Source organism: Triticum urartu, chromosome 7A, assembly GCF_056163025.1.
Source record: "Triticum urartu cultivar PI428250 chromosome 7A, HENAU_Tu73, whole genome shotgun sequence".
Classification (NCBI taxonomy): Eukaryota; Viridiplantae; Streptophyta; class Magnoliopsida; order Poales; family Poaceae; genus Triticum; species Triticum urartu.
Genome location: NC_141879.1, coordinates 642,169,002 through 642,187,222, shown reverse-complemented (window position 1 = coordinate 642,187,222; position 18,221 = coordinate 642,169,002). Strand labels below are relative to the sequence as shown.

General features: G+C 46.3%; 2 protein-coding genes across 3 annotated transcripts; one reads left to right on the top strand and one right to left on the bottom strand.

Annotated features, from left to right (window-relative positions):
* Positions 1-973: 973 nt before the first annotated feature.
* LOC147960971 (uncharacterized) lies at positions 974-4,986 on the bottom strand. The gene is made up of 2 exons (XM_087535113.1): positions 3,291-4,986; positions 974-1,908 (listed from the first exon to the last, which is right to left on the bottom strand). The coding sequence occupies exons 1-2, from the start codon at positions 4,909-4,911 to the stop codon at positions 998-1,000; spliced, it is 2,532 nt and encodes an 843-aa protein (XP_087391239.1). The 5' UTR covers positions 4,912-4,986; the 3' UTR covers positions 974-997.
* Positions 4,987-13,757: 8,771 nt separating this feature from the next.
* LOC125523431 (ras-related protein RHN1-like) lies at positions 13,758-15,382 on the top strand. Of its 2 annotated transcripts, none has more exons than XM_087536275.1 (6): positions 13,758-13,956; positions 14,121-14,378; positions 14,526-14,606; positions 14,708-14,781; positions 14,900-14,993; positions 15,110-15,382. In XM_087536275.1, exons 1-6 carry the CDS (start codon positions 13,911-13,913, stop codon positions 15,208-15,210), a joined length of 654 nt encoding a protein of 217 aa, XP_087392401.1. In that variant the 5' UTR covers positions 13,758-13,910; the 3' UTR covers positions 15,211-15,382. The 2 variants fall into 2 exon arrangements, with proteins under 2 accessions (XP_087392401.1, XP_048544423.1); XM_048688466.2 differs by having other exon boundaries at positions 13,763-13,952; positions 14,558-14,606.
* The last annotated feature ends 2,839 nt before the right edge of the window (positions 15,383-18,221 follow it).

Below are 18,221 nucleotides of genomic sequence, written 5' to 3'. Positions count from 1 at the left end.
AAGCAGATATGGGTATATCTACTTAATGAAACATAAGTTTGAAACGTTTGAAAAGTTTAAAGAATTTCAGAGTGAAGTTGAAAATCATCGTAACAAGAAAATAAAGTTTCTACGATATGATCGTGGAGGAGAATATTTGAGTTATGAGTTTGGTGTACATTTGAAACAATGCGGAATAGTTTCGTAACCCACGCCACCCGGAACACCACAGCGTAATGGTGTGTCCGAACGTCGTAATCGTACTTTACTAGATATGGTGCGATCTATGATGTCTCTTACTGATTTACCGCTATCGTTTTGGGGATACGCTCTAGAGACGGCGCATTCACGTTAAATAGGGCACCATCAAAATCCGTTGAGATGACGCCTTATGAACTGTGGTTTAGAAAGAAACCAAAGTTGTCGTTTCTGAAAGTTTGGGGCTGCGATGCTTATGTGAAAAAACTTCAACCTGATAAGCTCGAACCCAAATCGGAGAAATGTGTCTTCATAGGATATCCAAAGGAAACTATTGGATACACCTTCTATCACAGATTCGAAGGCAAGACTTTTGTTGCTAAATTCGGAAACTTTCTAGAGAAGGAGTTTCTCTCGAAAGAAGTGAGTGGGAGGAAAGTAGAACTTGACGAGGTAACTGTACCTGCTCCCTTATTGAAAAGTAGTGCATCACAGAAAACTGTTTCAGTGACACCTACACCAGTTAGTGAGGAAGCTAATGATGATAATCATGAAACTTCAGAACAAGATACTACTGAACCTCGTAGATCAACCAGAGTGAGATCCGCACCAGAGCAGTGGCGGCGCCAGGAAATGAAGGCTGGGTATTCATCCAAATTTTTTTGGCTCTAAATGTAGTATATGAACCAAACAACACAACACTAGCAATATATGAACAAAACAACACTAGCATAACTGCAATAGTAATATTTCAATGTATCAGACCATAACGACATGAATACATAAGAACCTTTTGATTGATAAAGTGATGATATCCTTCTTACAATATAACTTTGCGGTCGCCTTTTTGGAAGAGATTGATGACATCTTCATCCTTCACTTGATCGAAAAATTCTCTCTCAACAAATGTAACCAAGCAATTGTTCAAATATTCATCACCCATTTTGTTCCTTAGCTTATTCTTCACATAGCTCATTGAAGAGAATACCCTTTCAACACTAGAAGTAGCTACTGGCAGAATCAATACCAACTTAAGAAGCTTGTAAACAATATGATATTGTTCATGCTTGTTTGTCTCAACAAGCATAACTGAAAGCTGACACAGATTTTTCAGATTTTGAAACCTTTCATCTCTACGCACATTAGTAACATACATGTTTAGTTGCCATGGAAGTCTTGCCAATTCATCACTTGTAAAATCAGAAGCATAAAACTTTGTAGCAAGCCTAACCAACTTCTCTTGGTCATAAGCAGCAAATAAATGAAGTGGACAGAAAGCTGCCATGCAAGAAAGTAGTTCCGTGTTTACCTCATCGAATCTGCCATTCAGCTCACTGATTTGCCTATCAATGACACCCACAAACATATCAACCTTGAAGCGGTGGTAATTGTTCACACCATTACATAAACCTCTTCTAGGCCGACCAACGGGAAAGTAAGGACCCTCAATATCAACAACTTTGATCTTATGCTTTGTACAAAAAGATGTGACCTTTGTGAGAAAATCATCCCATCCAGCATCGGTTCTCAAAGCTTCCAAGTAATACTTTGTGTCACCAACAAGCTCAATAGCATGAACAATATCTTCGTCTTGCTTTTGCAAAGCTCTACACAACTCATCTGTGTATCCAAATATTTCTTGCATCAAGTGTGCCATGAAAACAAACTCAAATGATCGAAATATTTTCTCTATGGATAGAGCTGCTTGTGCCTCCGCACCATGGTACTCATCTCACTAGTAGAAAAAGGGCCTTTAGTCCCGGTTCTGAAACCGGGACTAAAATGTCGGTACTAATGCCTCTCCCTTTAGTCCCGGTTCAATCCAGAACCGGGACTAAAGGGCGCGGCCACGTGGAGCTCCACCTTTAGTCCCGGTTGGTAACACCAACCGGGACTAAAGGAAATTTTATGATTTTTTTTGAAATTTTTTTTGAATTTTTTTTATTTTCAAATTTCTAAATTATTTTAACCTCTAGTCTGTAACCACCACCCCTCATCACTTCTCAATTTATCCTCTAATCACCCCTCATCATTCCAAATCATCTAACTTCCCGAACGGTCACCCATCCTCCCACTCCCCCAGCCTGAGCACGCTTAACTTCCGGGTTCTATTCTCCCTCGTTCCAAGTCTGCACTTGTTGTTTTCCTGACAATACTAAGATGTCAATCCTATTAACCTTCAGGAATTTTGCTTGAGCATGAAGTGACACATTTCATAGTTTTATTTTGAAACTATTGTTTTAAAAAACAATAATTATTTAGTAACACTAATATTTCTTGAATAATTAGTTTGACCACAGTTTGACCAGATTTGACCAAAATTGAAATAACTGAAATAATTATTTAGTAACACTAATATTCTAGAATAATTAGTTTGACCACAGTTTGCCCACAGTTTGAATTTTTTTCGATTTTTTTCACTCTAGATCTTAAAAGCCCCGTAACTTTTTTCTATTAGGTTTTTGAGGATTTTGAAAATGTTTAACGGGGATCCCCCGGTTAAATTTGGATGTAACTTTTCGAGTAGATGATTTTTCATATAAAAAACTTTTTCATCCGAGTTAGTATGCAAAAGTTATGCCCATTTTTACAAATTTCAGAGAGATTTTGCAAATAAAGTCAAAATTCACATTTGCAAATTTTCCGAACAACTAGACCACATATCACATGGGAAACTTATTTTCTTTTATTTTTTTGACATTTCCATCATTTTCTTTTATTTTTTTTAAAACTGAAAAGGCGATCCACCGGGGGGGGGGTATAGTTTGAAAATGGGACCTTTAGTACCGGTTCGTGGCACGAACCGGGACTAAAGGTCTCATCCCCATTAGTCCCGGTTCGTGCCTCAAACCGGGACTAAAGGTCTAATCTTTAGTCCCGGTTTGTGGCACGAACCGGGACCAATGGTTGTGGGCCAGGAGCGAGGCCCATTGGTCCCGGTTCATCCCACCAACCGGGACCAAAAGGTCTAGATGAACCGGGACCAATGGCCCACGTGGCCCGGCCGGCCCCCTGGGCTCACGAACCGGGACCAATGCCCCCATTGGTCCCGGTTCTGGACTGAACCGGGACTAATGGGGTTACCCGGCCTGGACCAAAGCCCCCTTTTCTACTAGTGTCTCCAATCTTGCGAAGGACTCGTCGTAGTGTACCATACATAGAGATGACACGGTTCACAGTTTTGAAGTGAGAGCTCCAACGTGTATCACATGGCCTTCCCAAACCCATTTCCTGATTCAGCCCACTCCCTGTTTCTACTTCTTCCAATTCCAATGCATCAATGAGTTCTTCAGCCTGAGCTATCCGAAGCATTCTCATCTTTTTACAAGACATGCCAAGAGCATTTAACAAGTGTGCAAGCTGCTGAAAGAACCAAGTACAATCACCACTCTCCTTAGCAACAGCAACAAGAGTTAACTGTAGTTGATGGGCAAAACAATGAACATAGTAGGCAGAAGGGGACTCATCCATAATCAGTTTTTTCAGGCCATTAGCATTACCTCTCATGTTACTAGCTCCATCATATCCTTGCCCACGAACCATTGCAAAGGTCAAATTGTAGTCCATAAGCATTTTCTGAATTGCAGCTTTTAGTGTCAAAGAGGTAGTATCTTCAACATGAGCAAGACCAAGAAATCTTACAACCGCCCTTCCTTTCTTATCAACATAACGCAAGCAAACAGCCAACTGTTCATTTTGATAAACATCACTAGACTCATCTGCAAGTATTGCAAAATGACCACCATCAAGTTCCTCAATGACTAGTTTAGTAGTCTCTTGTGCACAACATTTTATCACCTCCTGCTGTATATCATGGTGAGTCATCCTGCAGTTCTGTGGAGCATTCTTGAGAACAACCCTGTCAACCTCTTCAAAATTTCCTGCTAGCCAATTTAGAAGCTCAAGGAAATTTCCTTTATTTAGTGAGTCTTCACTTTCATCATGTCCTCTAAATGCCAAGCCTTGGCGCAACAGAAATCTCACACACTTGAGTGTCCATGTCAAACGTTGTTTATACAAAGCCTTGTATTGTGAGGTGTTTGAAGCAATAGACTCCCGAATTGATGTTTGTGGTGTAGTGAACCTATCATACTTCTCTTGAGCTTCAGCATGAGCACTACAAACCTCACCTTCATGTTTCTTCAATCTCAACTTCATGTTCCAGTTATTAAATCCCTTCTTCACAAAATCATCTCCACCGGGACATCTTGTTTTATCCTTGAACAAATAGCAAACGAAGCAGAAAGCGGCTTGTTTGTCCACACTATACTCAAGCCACTTGTAATCCTTAAACCAAGAAGGAGAAAAGCGACGCTGTAATCCACTTATATCTCTATACTCAAAATTATGTTTCTTTGGTTGACATGCCCCCAACTCGATGTATCTCCTTCTAACTTTATCCTGGTCATTGACATTGTACCTAGAGATGGGGATCCGTTTCCCAGGATCAGACTCAAGTGCTTCCAAATCTACTTCAAACTGAACTTCATCATTTGCTTCATCATCTTCTACAATTGGGGTTGGGGAGCCAGCTGCACTCTTAGGTTCTGTGTATCCATCATCAGGTTCATGATCTTGCACAAGTGCCAGTTGCAGATTGCTCTCAATAGTAGGAGGAATGATACTGCTCTCAACTTCAACATCAGGAGGATTTGGTGTAGATGTCGAAGTTCTTTTATTTGCCTTGGAAGCTCTTTCCCACAATGCAACAATGCTAACACCCTTCTTCTTCATCTGTGATACAAGATCAGAAAAAATAGATCAGCAATCTAGTAATCTACTAAGTTGGTCATTCTAGCAAATTGGTTCAGGTGCATACATGTACTAGCAAATAGCAACCTGGTCGTTCTAGTGCATACATGTACTAGCAAATAGCAACCTGGTTGTTCCACCAAACTACAAATATGCAAGTAAGAACTATGTATTGTATATTTCTGTTGTCAGTCTTATTTTTCGTAGAGGAATAACTGCTCGATTTACCTGTATATTTGTTTTTTCTGTAACTCGAGTGTTAAATGATAGCTGCTAAAGAATAGCTGCAGGCTATAAAAACATTAAATTCATGCTATGGAAATACAACAAAGACACTTTAGACAAAATTTATCCCAGAGCCAGCTTACTAGCTTAGTAAAGTTATTTGCATTTTAAACCGGCAGTCACGCTGACTGTATTAATGATACACCATGTGAAATATGATTCAGAATAGTTGTGTAGTAACGAAACAGTAACTGGGAACATGTATGCACTAGAAAACATCTCCCATCCAGCTGCTCCCATCCTCGACTCATTAGTTCAGTTCAAGAGCAGAAACTACTCGATTCAAGGAAAAAAAGAAAAGCAGAACCTACTCATGAGCTGACTGAATCTGAATTTTGAAACACTAGAACTAGGAGCAACACTGACTAGGAGAAGAGGAGAATATAACCTGGTCCGCAGGTCGCCCGTTCAGCGGCTCCGCTTGTCGCGCTGCTGCCTGCGGTTGGTACTGGCCGCCGCCGCCGCTGCAGTAGCAGGCGCTAGGTTAGGTTGGGTGCTTGAGGAACGGCCGAGTGGGGGCTTCGGGAACGGTCAATTCGGGTTGAACGAGTCGGGGGCTGGGGAACGACTGCGCACGCGCGGTAGCTTCCGCCCGATGGGCTGTGCCGCTGTGGGCTTGTGGCTTGCGGGCTGCTAAATAAAACATATATTTTTAGGCCAAATCTTGGGTATTCACATGAATACACATGAATACACCTGGTGCCGCCGATGCACCAGAGTGGTACGGTAATCCTGTTCTGGAAGTCATGCTACTAGATCATGATGAACCTACGAACTATGAAGAAGCGATGGTGAGCCCAGATTCCGCAAAATGGCTTGAAGCCATGAAATCTGAGATGGGATCCATGTATGAGAACAAAGTATGGACTTTGGTTGACTTGCCCGATGATCGGCAAGCAATTGAGAATAAATGGATCTTCAAGAAGAAGACTGACGCTGACGGTAATATTACTGTCTACAAAGCTCGACTTGTCGCAAAAGGTTTTCGGCAAGTTCAAGGGATTGACTACGATGAGACCTTCTCACCCGTAGCGATGCTTAAGTCTGTCCGAATCATGTTAGCAATTGCCGCATTTTATGATTATGAAATTTGGCAGATGAATGTCAAAACTGCATTCCTGAATGGATTTCTGGAAGAAGAGTTGTATATGATGCAACCAGAAGGTTTTGTCGATCCAAAGGGAGCTAACAAAGTGTGCAAGCTCCAGCGATCCATTTATGGACTGGTGCAAGCCTCTCGGAGTTGGAATAAACGCTTTGATAGTGTGATCAAAGCATTTGGTTTTATACAGACTTTTGGAGAAGCCTGTATTTACAAGAAAGTGAGTGGGAGCTCTGTAGCATTTCTGATATTATATGTGGATGACATATTACTAATTGGAAATGATATAGAATTTCTGGATAGCATAAAGGGATACTTGAATAAGAGTTTTTCAATGAAAGACCTCGGTGAAGATGCTTACATATTAGGCATTAAGATCTATAGAGATAGATCAAAACGCTTAATTGGACTTTCACAAAGCACGTACCTTGACAGTTTTGAAAAAGTTCAAAATGGATCAAGCAAAGAAAGGGTTCTTGCCTGTGTTACAAGGTGTGAAGTTGAGTAAGACTCAATGCCCGACCACTGCAGAAGATAGAGAGAAAATGAAAGATGTTCCCTATGCTTCAGCCATAGGCTCTATCATGTATGCAATGTTGTGTACCAGACCTGATGTGTGCCTTGCTATAAGTCTAGCAGGGAGGTACCATAGTGATCCAGGAGTGGATCACTGGGCAGCGGTCAAGAACATCCTGAAATACCTGAAAAGGACTAAGGATATGTTTCTCATATATGGAGGTGACAAAGAGCTCATCGTAAAAGGTTACGTTGATGCAAGCTTTGACACTGATCCGGACGATTCTAAATCGCAAACCGGATGCATGTTTACATTAAACGGTGGAGCTGTCAGTTGGTGCAGTTCTAAACAAAGCGTTGCAGCGGGATCTACATGTGAAGCGGAGTACATAGCTGCTTCAGAAGCAGCAAATGAAGGAGTCTGGATGAAGGAGTTCATATCCGATCTAGGTGTCATACCTAGTGCATCGGGTCCAATGAAAATCTTTTGTGACAATACTAGTGCAATTGCCTTGGCAAAGGAATCCAGATTTCACAAGAGAACCAAGCACATCAAGAGACGCTTCAATTCCATCCGGGATCTAGTCTAGGTGGGAGACATAGAGATTTGCAAGATACATACGGATCTGAATGTTGCAGACCCGTTGACTAAGCCTCTTCCACAAGCAAAACATGATCAACACCAAAGCTCCATGGGTGTTAGAATCATAATCTAGATTATTGACTCTAGTGCAAGTGGGAGACTGAAGAAAATATGCCCTAGAGGCAATAATAAAGTTATTATTTATTTCCTTATATCATGATAAATGTTTATTATTCATGCTAGAATTGTATTAACCGGAAACATAATACATGTGTGAATACATAGACAAACAGAGTGTCACTAGTATGCCTCTACTTGACTAGCTCGTTAATCAAAGATGGTTATGTTTCCTAACCATGAACAAAGAGTTGTTATTTGATTAACGGGATCACATCATTAGGTGAATGATCTGATTGACATGACCCATTCCATTAGCTTAGCACCCGATCGTTTAGTATGTTGCTATTGCTTTCTTCATGACTTATACATGTTCCTATGACTATGAGATTATGCAACTCCCGTTTGCCGGAGGAACACTTTGTGTGCTACCAAACGTCACAATGTAAATGGGTGATTATAAAGGTGCTCTATAGGTGTCTCCAAAGGTGCATGTTGGGTTGGCGTATTTCGAGATTAGGATTTGTCACTCCGATTGTCGGAGAGGTATCTTTGGGCCCTCTCGGTAATGCACATCACATAAGCCTTGCAAGCATTGCAACTAATGAGTTAGTTGCGAGATGATGTATTACGGAACGAGTAAAGAGACTTGCCGGTAACGAGATTGAACTAGGTATTGAGATACCGACGATCGAATCTCGGGCAAGTAACATACCGATGACAAAGGGAACAACGTATGTTGTTATGCGGTCTGACCAATAAAGATCTTTGTATAATATGTAGGAGCCAATATGAGCATCCAGGTTCCGCTATTGGTTATTGACCGGAGACGTGTCTCGGTCATGTCTACATTGTTCTCGAACCCGTAGGGTCCGCACGCTTAAGGTTTCGATGACAGTTTTATTATGAGTTTATGAGTTTTGATGTACCGAAGTTATTCCGGAGTCCCGGATGTGATCACGGACATGACGAGGAGTCTCGAAATGGTCGAGACATAAAGATTGATATATTGGACGGCTATATTCGGACACCGGAAGTGTTCCGGGTGATTTCGAAGAAAACCGGAGAGCCGGAGGGTTACCGGAACCCCCCCGGGAGAAGTAATGGGCCATATGGGCCTTAGTGGAAAGAGAGAGGGGCAGCCAAAGGTGGGCCGCACGCCTCCTCCCCCCTGGTCCGAATTGGACTAGGAGAGGGGGGGGGGGCGGCGCCCCCCTTTCCCTCTCCCTCCCCACTTCCTTCCCCCTCCTAGTAGGAGTCCTACTCCTACTAGGAGGAGGACTCCTCCTTGGCGTGCCTATAGGGCCGGCCGGCCTCCTCCCCTTGCTCCTTTATATACGGGGGCAGGGGCACCCCTAGACACACAAGTTGATCCACGTGATCATATTCTTAGCCGTGTGCGGTGCCCCCTTCCACCATAGTCCTCGATAATATTGTAGCGGTGCTTAGGCGAAGCCCTGCGACGGTAGTGCATCAAGATCGTCACCACGCCGTCGTGCTGACGGAACTCTTCCCCGACACTTTGCTGGATCGGAGTCCGGGGATCGTCATCGAGCTGAACGTGTGCTAGAACTCGGAGGTGCCGTAGTTTCGGTGCTTGATCGGTCGGGCCGTGGAGACGTACGACTACATCAACCAAACGCTTCCGTTGTCGATCTACAAGGGTACGTAGATCACACTCTCCCCTCTCGTTGCTATGCATCACCATGATCTTGCGTGTGCGTAGGAATTTTTTTGAAATTACTACATTCCCCAACATTTTTTTATTATTTATTGTAAGATATTCCGTGGAGTTTCAGGTCATTCCGAGAATTTTTGTTTTCTGCACATAAAACAACATCATGGCAGTTCTGCTGAAAACAGCGTCAGTCCGAGTTAGTTCCATTTAAATCATACAAGTTAGAGTCCAAAACAAAGGCAAAAGTGTTTGGAAAATTAGATACGACGGAGATGTATCAGCAAGCCGGCGAATCTGTCATCTTCCTGTGATTCCTAACCTCACCGGTTGGTATCGATGTCTTGGCTAGCCGCCAAGCAAAATTTTTGATTTTGGATGGAATGCTCAAATTCCAGAGTTTGCCCCAAGACTTCTTATCTGCATCAGAATCTGAGTGCCCCGGAACATGCTCCAACCAGTCCGTTCTCTGTTGCTTTGTAGTCGCCAGTAACGGTATGCAGACTGTACTGAAAAAGTGCCTCTTCTGTCATAGTGCCATGCCCAGAAATCGGCTTGAACTCGTGTACTCAAGGGGATATTCAGTATCGCTTCCTTGTCCATTGCATAAAAGTGCTCATCCAGAACATGAATATTCCAGCCCGCAGTAGTGTTGTCAAGCAACTCTGACACTAGTTGCGGCGGGTTTGGGGTCTTTGGGCACACCAGCCGTAGTTTATGATCTCGCAGTTCCAGTTGTCATGCCATATACTCGTCTCGCTTCCCGTCCCTATCCTTTTGATGATTCCCAATTTAAGGGTGTCACACCCTTCATGTATAGAGCGCCAGACTTGAGATGGATTGCTTCCCAGCTCGGCTTCCAGAACGGTACAAGTAGGGTAATAAATTGCCTTCAATATGCGTGCACTTAGCGAATCAGGATCTTGCAGTAGGCGCCAGACTTGACGAGCAAGCAAGGCTAAGTTAAAAAGCTCGATGTCACGAAAGCCCATGCCTCCCATAAATTTTGGTTGCGTCATGACTTCCCATGAGACCCATGCAGTTCTCCTTTCTCCCTTCTTAGATCCCCACCAGAACTTCCGAAGCAAGCCGTTAATATGTTGACACAGAACCCTCGGTAGCTTGAAGCACGCCACTGAATATGTAGGTATCTCTTGCGCCATGGATTTTATAAGAACTTCTTTGCCACCCACCGAAAGGGCCTTTTCCATCCACCCTTGGACATGTTTCCAAATCCTGTCCTTTAGGTACTTGAAGGATCCATCTTTTGCTGTTCCAACATCCGAAGGGAGCCCTAAGTACTTCTCTGATAGTTGTTCATTTTTTACATCCAAGACTTGCATAACTTCTTTCCTCAAGTCCTCAGAACACCCCTTGCTGAAGAAGATTGACGACTTGTCTTTATTAATACGTTGTCCCGACACATTGCAATATCTCTGAAGCAATACATTGACCCGTGATGCCATCTCGGGTGTAGCGTCGAAAAAGAGCAAACTGTCATCAGCAAAAAGGAGGTGATTAACACGTGGAGCATCTGGAGCTACCTGAATGCCATGGATACTCTCCCCTGGGACCGAATATTTCAGCAAAGACGAGAGGCCTTCTGCCGCCAACAGAAAAAGATAGGGCGAATTGGGGTCACCCTACCGTAAGCCCCGGGTTGGCTTGAATTCCTCTAACTTGCCTCCATTAAACATGACTGAAAAGATACAGAGGTCACAAACCTCATGATAGTTTCGGTGAACCGAGGACTGAAACCTAGTTTCAGCATTACTGCCTTCAAATATGGCCACTCAAGTCTGTCGTAGGCCTTCATCATATCAAGTTTTAAAGCACAAAATCTGTTTCCTTTCAATTTCCTTGTTTTCATATAATGTAGGCACTCATAAGCAGAGATAAAATTGTCATAACTTTAACTAGAGTTGTAGACATTATTGAATTGCACGATGGGTCGGTGTGTATGGGCTCTGATCAACGAAGAGATCACGGATCACTTGGGGGCTAATCATCTAGACTATCCAAAGCAATGTTTTTCTCTCTCTTATGATTGATGGAACTCTTCTTCGCCAAAGGGTTTATCATCAAAATCACTAGTTAAAGAGTATTCATTGCAAAGATCACTCCAACCTCCCCGGGTCGCGACAAGTGGCGCACAAGCGATCGACAATGCCGCTGCATGTGCGCCACTTGTCGCAACTTGTGAGTTTTCCCTTTTTTCGTAGATCCGTTTATTCAAAACGTTTTATCTCTTAAACCGTGCGTCCAAATCTCGAACCGCTTTTCACCATTGGATTCCTCGTGTCGAGATCTTCAAAACTAATCCCATGTTGATAGGTTTTGACGAACTTTTTTTATTAAAAAACGGACGAAAAAATCAAACCGGAAGCACAGGTTTTTTCCCTTTCCGAAAGAGGCACGCCAGTGCCTCTCACGAAATCACAACCGTGCCTCTCGTGGAAGCAAAACCGTTACTCTCGCGGATGGAAAAAAAAAGAGAAAACCCTTTTTTTCGTTTCCGAGGAGGCACGACCGTGATTGTTGCGGAAGCAAAAACGTGACTCTCGCGAAAGAAAAAATAAACATAAAATGTGTTTTTTTCGTTTCCGAGAGGCATGGCAGTGACTCTCGTGGAAGCAAAACCGTGACTCTCGCGAAAGAAAAAAACACAGAAAACACGTTTTTTCCGTTTCCGAGAGGCACGACCGTGACTCTCGCGAAAGCACAACCGTGCTTCTCGCGGAAGCAAAACTGTACTCTCGTGAAAGGAAAAAAAACTAAAAACGACTTTTTTTTTCCGTTTCCGAGAGGCATGGCCGTGACTCTCGCTAAAGCACAACCGTGCCTCTCGTGGAAGCTAAACCGTGACACTCGCGAAAGAAAAAGAAAAACAAAAAAACACATTTTTTTCGTTTCCAAGAGGGACGGCCGTGACTCTCGTGAAAGCAAAACCATGACTCTCGCAAAAGGAAAAAACACGTTTTTCCGTGAATTTTTTTATCGAAAAAGCTAAGAAAGACCGGGGAAAAATCAAAACGTCGGAAAAAACCGAAAAAATCCATTCAAGAAGCCGAAAATGCTCGCGGAAAAATTAAAAAAAATTGGAGAGAGCGCCTAAAACGCGACACGTGACGAATGGCTGAGAGCGCGCCAAATGACGCTGATCGTTGTGAGGCTCCCGAAGAAGCGCTCGTTAACTAGTTGCCCTGGTAACCATGGGCCATGTGCGCGTGATTGCCGGAAATGAGGGGAGTGCCAAAGCCCAATGTCATTAAGGGCCCATGCAATTGTCCGGCCCGGCACACAGTACACAGACTTGCCACGGCCCGTGGCAAATTTACGTGTTTTGACCCTTTTCTGAAACCTATTTGAGATTTGACCTTGGTTTGAATTTTTTTTGAGATCTAACCCTTTTGCTATCGCCAGAATCCATGGCGGTAGGGTCTAGCAGCCTAGACTTTGGCGGTAGGAAACATCGCTACCGCCAACCGGGCTGGCGGTAGCCTGCACAACCCTACCGCCAAGGTGCTTGGCGGTAGGCACGAGCACGCACTGTGTTCAATACTTAGGAGGTTTTTGGCGGCAGGGCATGCAACCCTACTACCAGGGACCTTGGCGGTAGGCTGTTATACCCTACCGCCATGGTCCCTGGCGGTAGCAAAAGGGTCAGATCTCGAAATTTTTTCAAACTAGGTTTAAATCTCGAATAGGTTTAAAAAAAATTGTCGAATTTGGTTTTATTCTTTTAATTCAAAAATGTTCACAAATTTGAATAATGTCCCAGGTTTCCAAAATGTTCACGAATTGGAAAATGTTCTCAAATTTCGAAAAATGATCACATATTTGAAAGAAGTTCACGAAATTAAAAATGGGCCCGCCCATATATCGGGGCGCTTGCGCCAGGAGGGTCGCGTTTGCCTTGTACTCCCCATATTACTTGGGGAATAGGATCCACCCTCGGGAGGAGCCATTGCTCCAACGTTTTTCTAATAGCCGCCATCACTTTGTTTACAGGAGAAATCAAGCCCAAAGAATTTGCCTGCCACATCTCGACATACCACGGTCAGTACACCGGCTAGCGACAGTGCATGCTACAATGCCATCTACACTTATCTTGATGATAATCATCAGACGGCCCTAGCCATTGCCGCCACTGTGGCCTCGAAGCCGTAACTTGAACTAAAGTTGTAGACATTATTGAATTGCACGACGGGACGGTGTGTATGGGCTCTGATCAACGAAGAGATAACGGATCACTTGGGGGCTAATAATCTAGACTATCCAAAACAATTTTTTCTTCTTATGAGTGATGAAACTCTTCTTCACCAAAGGGCTTATCATGGTGGTTTTGGTAACCGTGGGCAGTGCGGCGTGATTGCCGGAAATGAAGGGAGTGCGAAAGCCCAATGTTACTGAAGGCCCATGCACTTGTCTAGCCCGGCACACAGCACACAGACTTGCCCGGCCCGTAGTAGGAACGCACGCAGCAGAGACCTCTACCGAACAGTCTTGAACCTGAACCTACCAGCAGCTCGCTTTGCCGGAGGCCAGAGCTATACAACAAGCCCGCACAACCACCGGTCTTCGCCGTGAGCACGCACGGCAACTTGCGTGCAAAACCACATGCTTCTTCCCGCTCACCACCGTCAACACGTGAACAACCCGAACCGTCATCGCCGCTACCTCGACCCCGGCCGGCGAGATCGATGATGACTCCGACTCCGAGCAGCGTCATCCAGGCCAAGCTGGTGGGTACGTCGCCCAGGCATGAAGTTTTCGTTCCTCTCTCCGATCACCACCGACCACCTTGTATCTCTACCATGGCTTCTGCTTGTAATTAACGATCGATCTAGCATGCTGCTTTTCATGGCGAGAGTGATCCGATTTGCGGCGTGCGTGCGCGCGTGCGTGTGCAGGTGCTGCTGGGGGACCTGGGCGCCGGGAAGACGAGCATCGTCGTCCGGTTCGCCAAGGGGCTCTACTACGAGTGCCAGGAGTCCACCATCGGCGCGGCCTTCTTCTCGCAGGCGCTGCCCGTCAGCGGCGGCGGCGAGGACGCCACCGTCAGGTTCGACATCTGGGACACCGCCGGCCAGGAGCGCTACCACAGCCTCGCCCCCATGTACTACCGCGGGGCCGCCGCCGCCGTCGTCGTCTACGACATCACCAGCATGGTGAGACTGAGAGAAATTTCTCTTCCCCTCGGAAACCTCGTTTAGTAGCGACCTTCTCTGAATCCGTGCTGAATGAGTCGATCGCGTCTTGTCTGATGATGGAAACTGAAACTAATTGCTCTGCCCTGCTTGGTGTTCGACCGTTAATCTGTTCGATTTTTTCGCTGCGTGGGTGTCAGGATTCGTACATCCGGGCAAAGAGGTGGGTGGACGAGCTTCAGAGACAAGGTATGGTATAACTGAACACGTCTCTGTGCTTCCATCTCGTCGCTGGAACTACTCAAAATGCGTGTCAGTGCTTAGGTTTTTCTGCACATTGATCCAAACAGGGAACCCACATCTGGTGATGGCGTTAGTGGGCAACAAGGTCGATCTGGAAAAAAAGAGGAAGGTTGGCACACAGGTATATAGTACATACTTACGACATATTTGCAGACAAAAAAAAATTCAGAACCCCGGTGCTTCATCTGTCAGTCAAACACATCACGGTCTCTGTGTTTTCTCTGAATGAATGCGGGCAGGAGGCGCTGGAGTACGCGGAGCGGAACGGCCTCTTCTTCCTGGAGACGTCGGCCAAGACGGCGCAGAACGTCGGCGAGCTCTTCTACGAGCTAGGCAAGAACCGATAAACTCTACCTGCGTCTCTTGCTGTGATCGGCTTCATCTCTTGCTGTGACCGTCGACGGCCTGCTTGCTCCGCTTGGAGTACTCATACGTGTGTTTGTCCGCAGCCGAGAGACTGGTGAAGGTGCGGCCGAACCATCCGGCCGGGATGGTCCTGCACGACGGCCAGCGCGGCGTCGGGGGGCGGTGGTTCTGCTGCTCCGGGTGATCGACGATGCCGCTGCGTGTCGCGCGCCGGCGGCGGTAGGGGAAGGTGTGGTGTGAGTAGGATTCTGCATCGTGCATATGCCGCTCTCTCTGTACGTATAAGGACTCGACTGTACTTGTTGGGCGTGTGTTGTGAACTGGTAATGGTATGACATCTGGTTTAAGGTGGTGCACGTTTTGGTGGTCAAAATTCAGTATGGGCCAGTCGATTCGTTTAAGCCGTCGGCCGTGGTGATGGCTAGCGGTTCGGCAGATGGTATGTGGGGCGGTTGAAGAAGAAAACGAATGTGGGGCGCAGGAGGTTGAAGAAGGAACCTGACCGCTTGTTTTGCATGTCGCCGCCCCACCTCTCCCCTCCACCGCCGTCCACCGCCATGCCGACGCTGCCCCCGGCCATCCCTTTAACTTGAACACCTACCACTCTAGAGACACCGAGGTCGCCCGCTGCTCTAATATAGACCCAGAGGGCATCTCCGGCGGCTGCTCCTTCCTTCCCTCCGGCAGTTGCTTCCTTCACGCGAAATCGACTTACTCAAATATTATGTTCAGGTGACTTACAAATAGCTAAAATTATTTCAAATAGAGTGCATATTTGTTTTAGTGAAAGAAAACACAATTTGCACCTTAACTTCTCAAACCAGACAAGTTTCGCTCCCGACCCAATTGACCCCGGTTTCATCCCATGCCCATCCTATTTGTTTATCCTGTCTGGTGACATTTTGTCGAACACCTGACATGCCACACCGAGAACCAAAGCTACTAGTACGCCGGATGATGGACGAACTCGAATTTATGCTAGGTCATCACAAACATTTGTCACGGTAATATCTTCAAATCAAGGAGTATAACTCAGGTGGAGAGATGAATCGAGATCATCACTTTGAAGAAGGCAACCAGATACACGAACACACAGAATCCGATGAGCACGCCAACCGCAACCTGTCGAACGAGCTCCCTGTCGAAGGCGAACCGCGGCGCCAGCACCCCAAGGGGCCGCCCCAGGGCCTTGGGGACGAAATTCCTGCCCCTGCGGTGCAGCAGCGTGTTGCCGCCGCCGGCGCTGCTCTCCGTAGCCGCGTGTCCGCCGACATCGCCGTCGCTCTCCTCCTCCTCCTCCTCCTGATACCCTTCGTGATCCTCTGAACTCGACGCCTCTTCTTCCTCCACCTCGTCATCCTCGGAGGTCGACGTCTCTTCTTCCTTCTCCTCCTCGTCGCTCCCGCTGACTGCCGCTGGCCCTTCGACCTCGCCGTCGTCCCTGCTGTCATGGTCGAGATCGGAACTCCCCGCCTTTTCGTCGTGGTTCTCTTCCTCCTCCAGCGGAGCCGGCGGAGCAAGAACGTGACCCTCGAACTGGACAATGCCCGGGGGCCTGCAGGGGCCGGTCGCGGAAAAGGAGAACTTCTGGTCCAGCACCACCGGGGGCCGGAGCTCCACGCGGGGCGTCTTCTCCGACAGCGACGCGAGTAGGAGGGGCTGCCCGGTGCCCATCACGACGTAGGCGTCCACAGCGCCTCTGTCGGCGTCAGCCGGGTCCGGGAGGAAGACGGCGGTGACGCAGATGGGCGCGTCGGCCCTCGGGGTAAACCTCTCTTTGTCACCGCTCTCGAGCCGCACGTACCAGTCCCCTACGTTGTCCACGGGAGTCGCCGCCTCTCCCACCTTCTCCGCCGGCGGCGGCAGAGCGACAAGGTATCCGTCAAACCGGACGGCGGCCGGGCCGCCCTGCGGCATCACGAACAAGGAGCACTCCTCCCCCTGGTACACCACCACCGATGTCTCCACGCACGGGTTCGCCGCCGACAGCGACGCGAGCGGGACGCAGTCCGCCCCACACGAACTGTTGATGACGGCGCAGACGTCCGCTACGCCCTGCCCGCCGACGAGGAAGGCGCCGGTGACGCAGAGGCGCTCGTTGGGCCCCGGCGCCACCGTCTGCTCCTTGTCGCCCTCGACCCACAAGGACCAGTACTGCTGCCTCGACCGCTGCTGATCCATGGCCATGCTCTATCGATCGATCGATCGATCCGCAGGGCTAAAACAGGGTATTGATCGTGAACGAGGAGGCCTGGCCACGGTTAATTTGTGCCTTCCTGCTTATATTGACCGGGGGACTCGCCGATTCCCATATAATTCGTATTCGGGGAGGATTCCGACCCGATCGATCTGCGATCAGACGGACATCGTTGACGCCCGTCGATCGTGTGGCGGCGGTTAGGGCCTCGACTAGATCGATCAGATTTGCCTAATTATTCTGAAAACTATACGTTAATCTTTCAATAAGGCTTCCTTTGGTTCATAAGATCGGATAAGAATATCATAGAGATGACCAGTGACGGTGCCAGGAATCGAATCATGTGTGGTCAATTGAATGTTGTGTAGTGAGATGCATGCATTTATAAGATTTTTTTGGCATGATTTCTACTTGATGTATATAGGTTTTGCAAAATGTTGTGTAGTCAAATGACTACCCAGCTTAAGCGTGGCTTCGCTACTGGAGATGACATGTATCCTAAATTCTATGCGTGTAGAAAAAAAAAAGATATCATTTGGTTTTATATATAAAATTTTTCATTGAGTCTAGGTTATGTTATTTTTTTTAAAATGTGAAGGATAAAAATCAATCCTATGTAAAGATAGAAATGTATTTCTATGAATCAAAAGACTCTAAAGAAAACGTTCCTATAAGATACATGTACTATAGAATTCCTATGAAATTGTGTTAAAAAAGAATTTCTATGAAATTCGTTCAAACCAAAGGAGACGCTCTTCCAACCGTGTACTAGCCAGTGTTTGGAACGGGACAATTTATATTGATGTCTACTAGTGTAGGAAACGTGCTGTGCATTGTCTTCCTGTGCAAAACGCCTTTATATGGAACACGTTTCGTCCAGCGGCTAACGTGAGGATGCTGCGTCCCGTAAAAAAGAATGAGGATGAGGATGCTGCGTCTTGTACATCTGCCACTCTGCGGTACTGCTACTTTTTTTTTGAGAACTGCGGTAATACTAC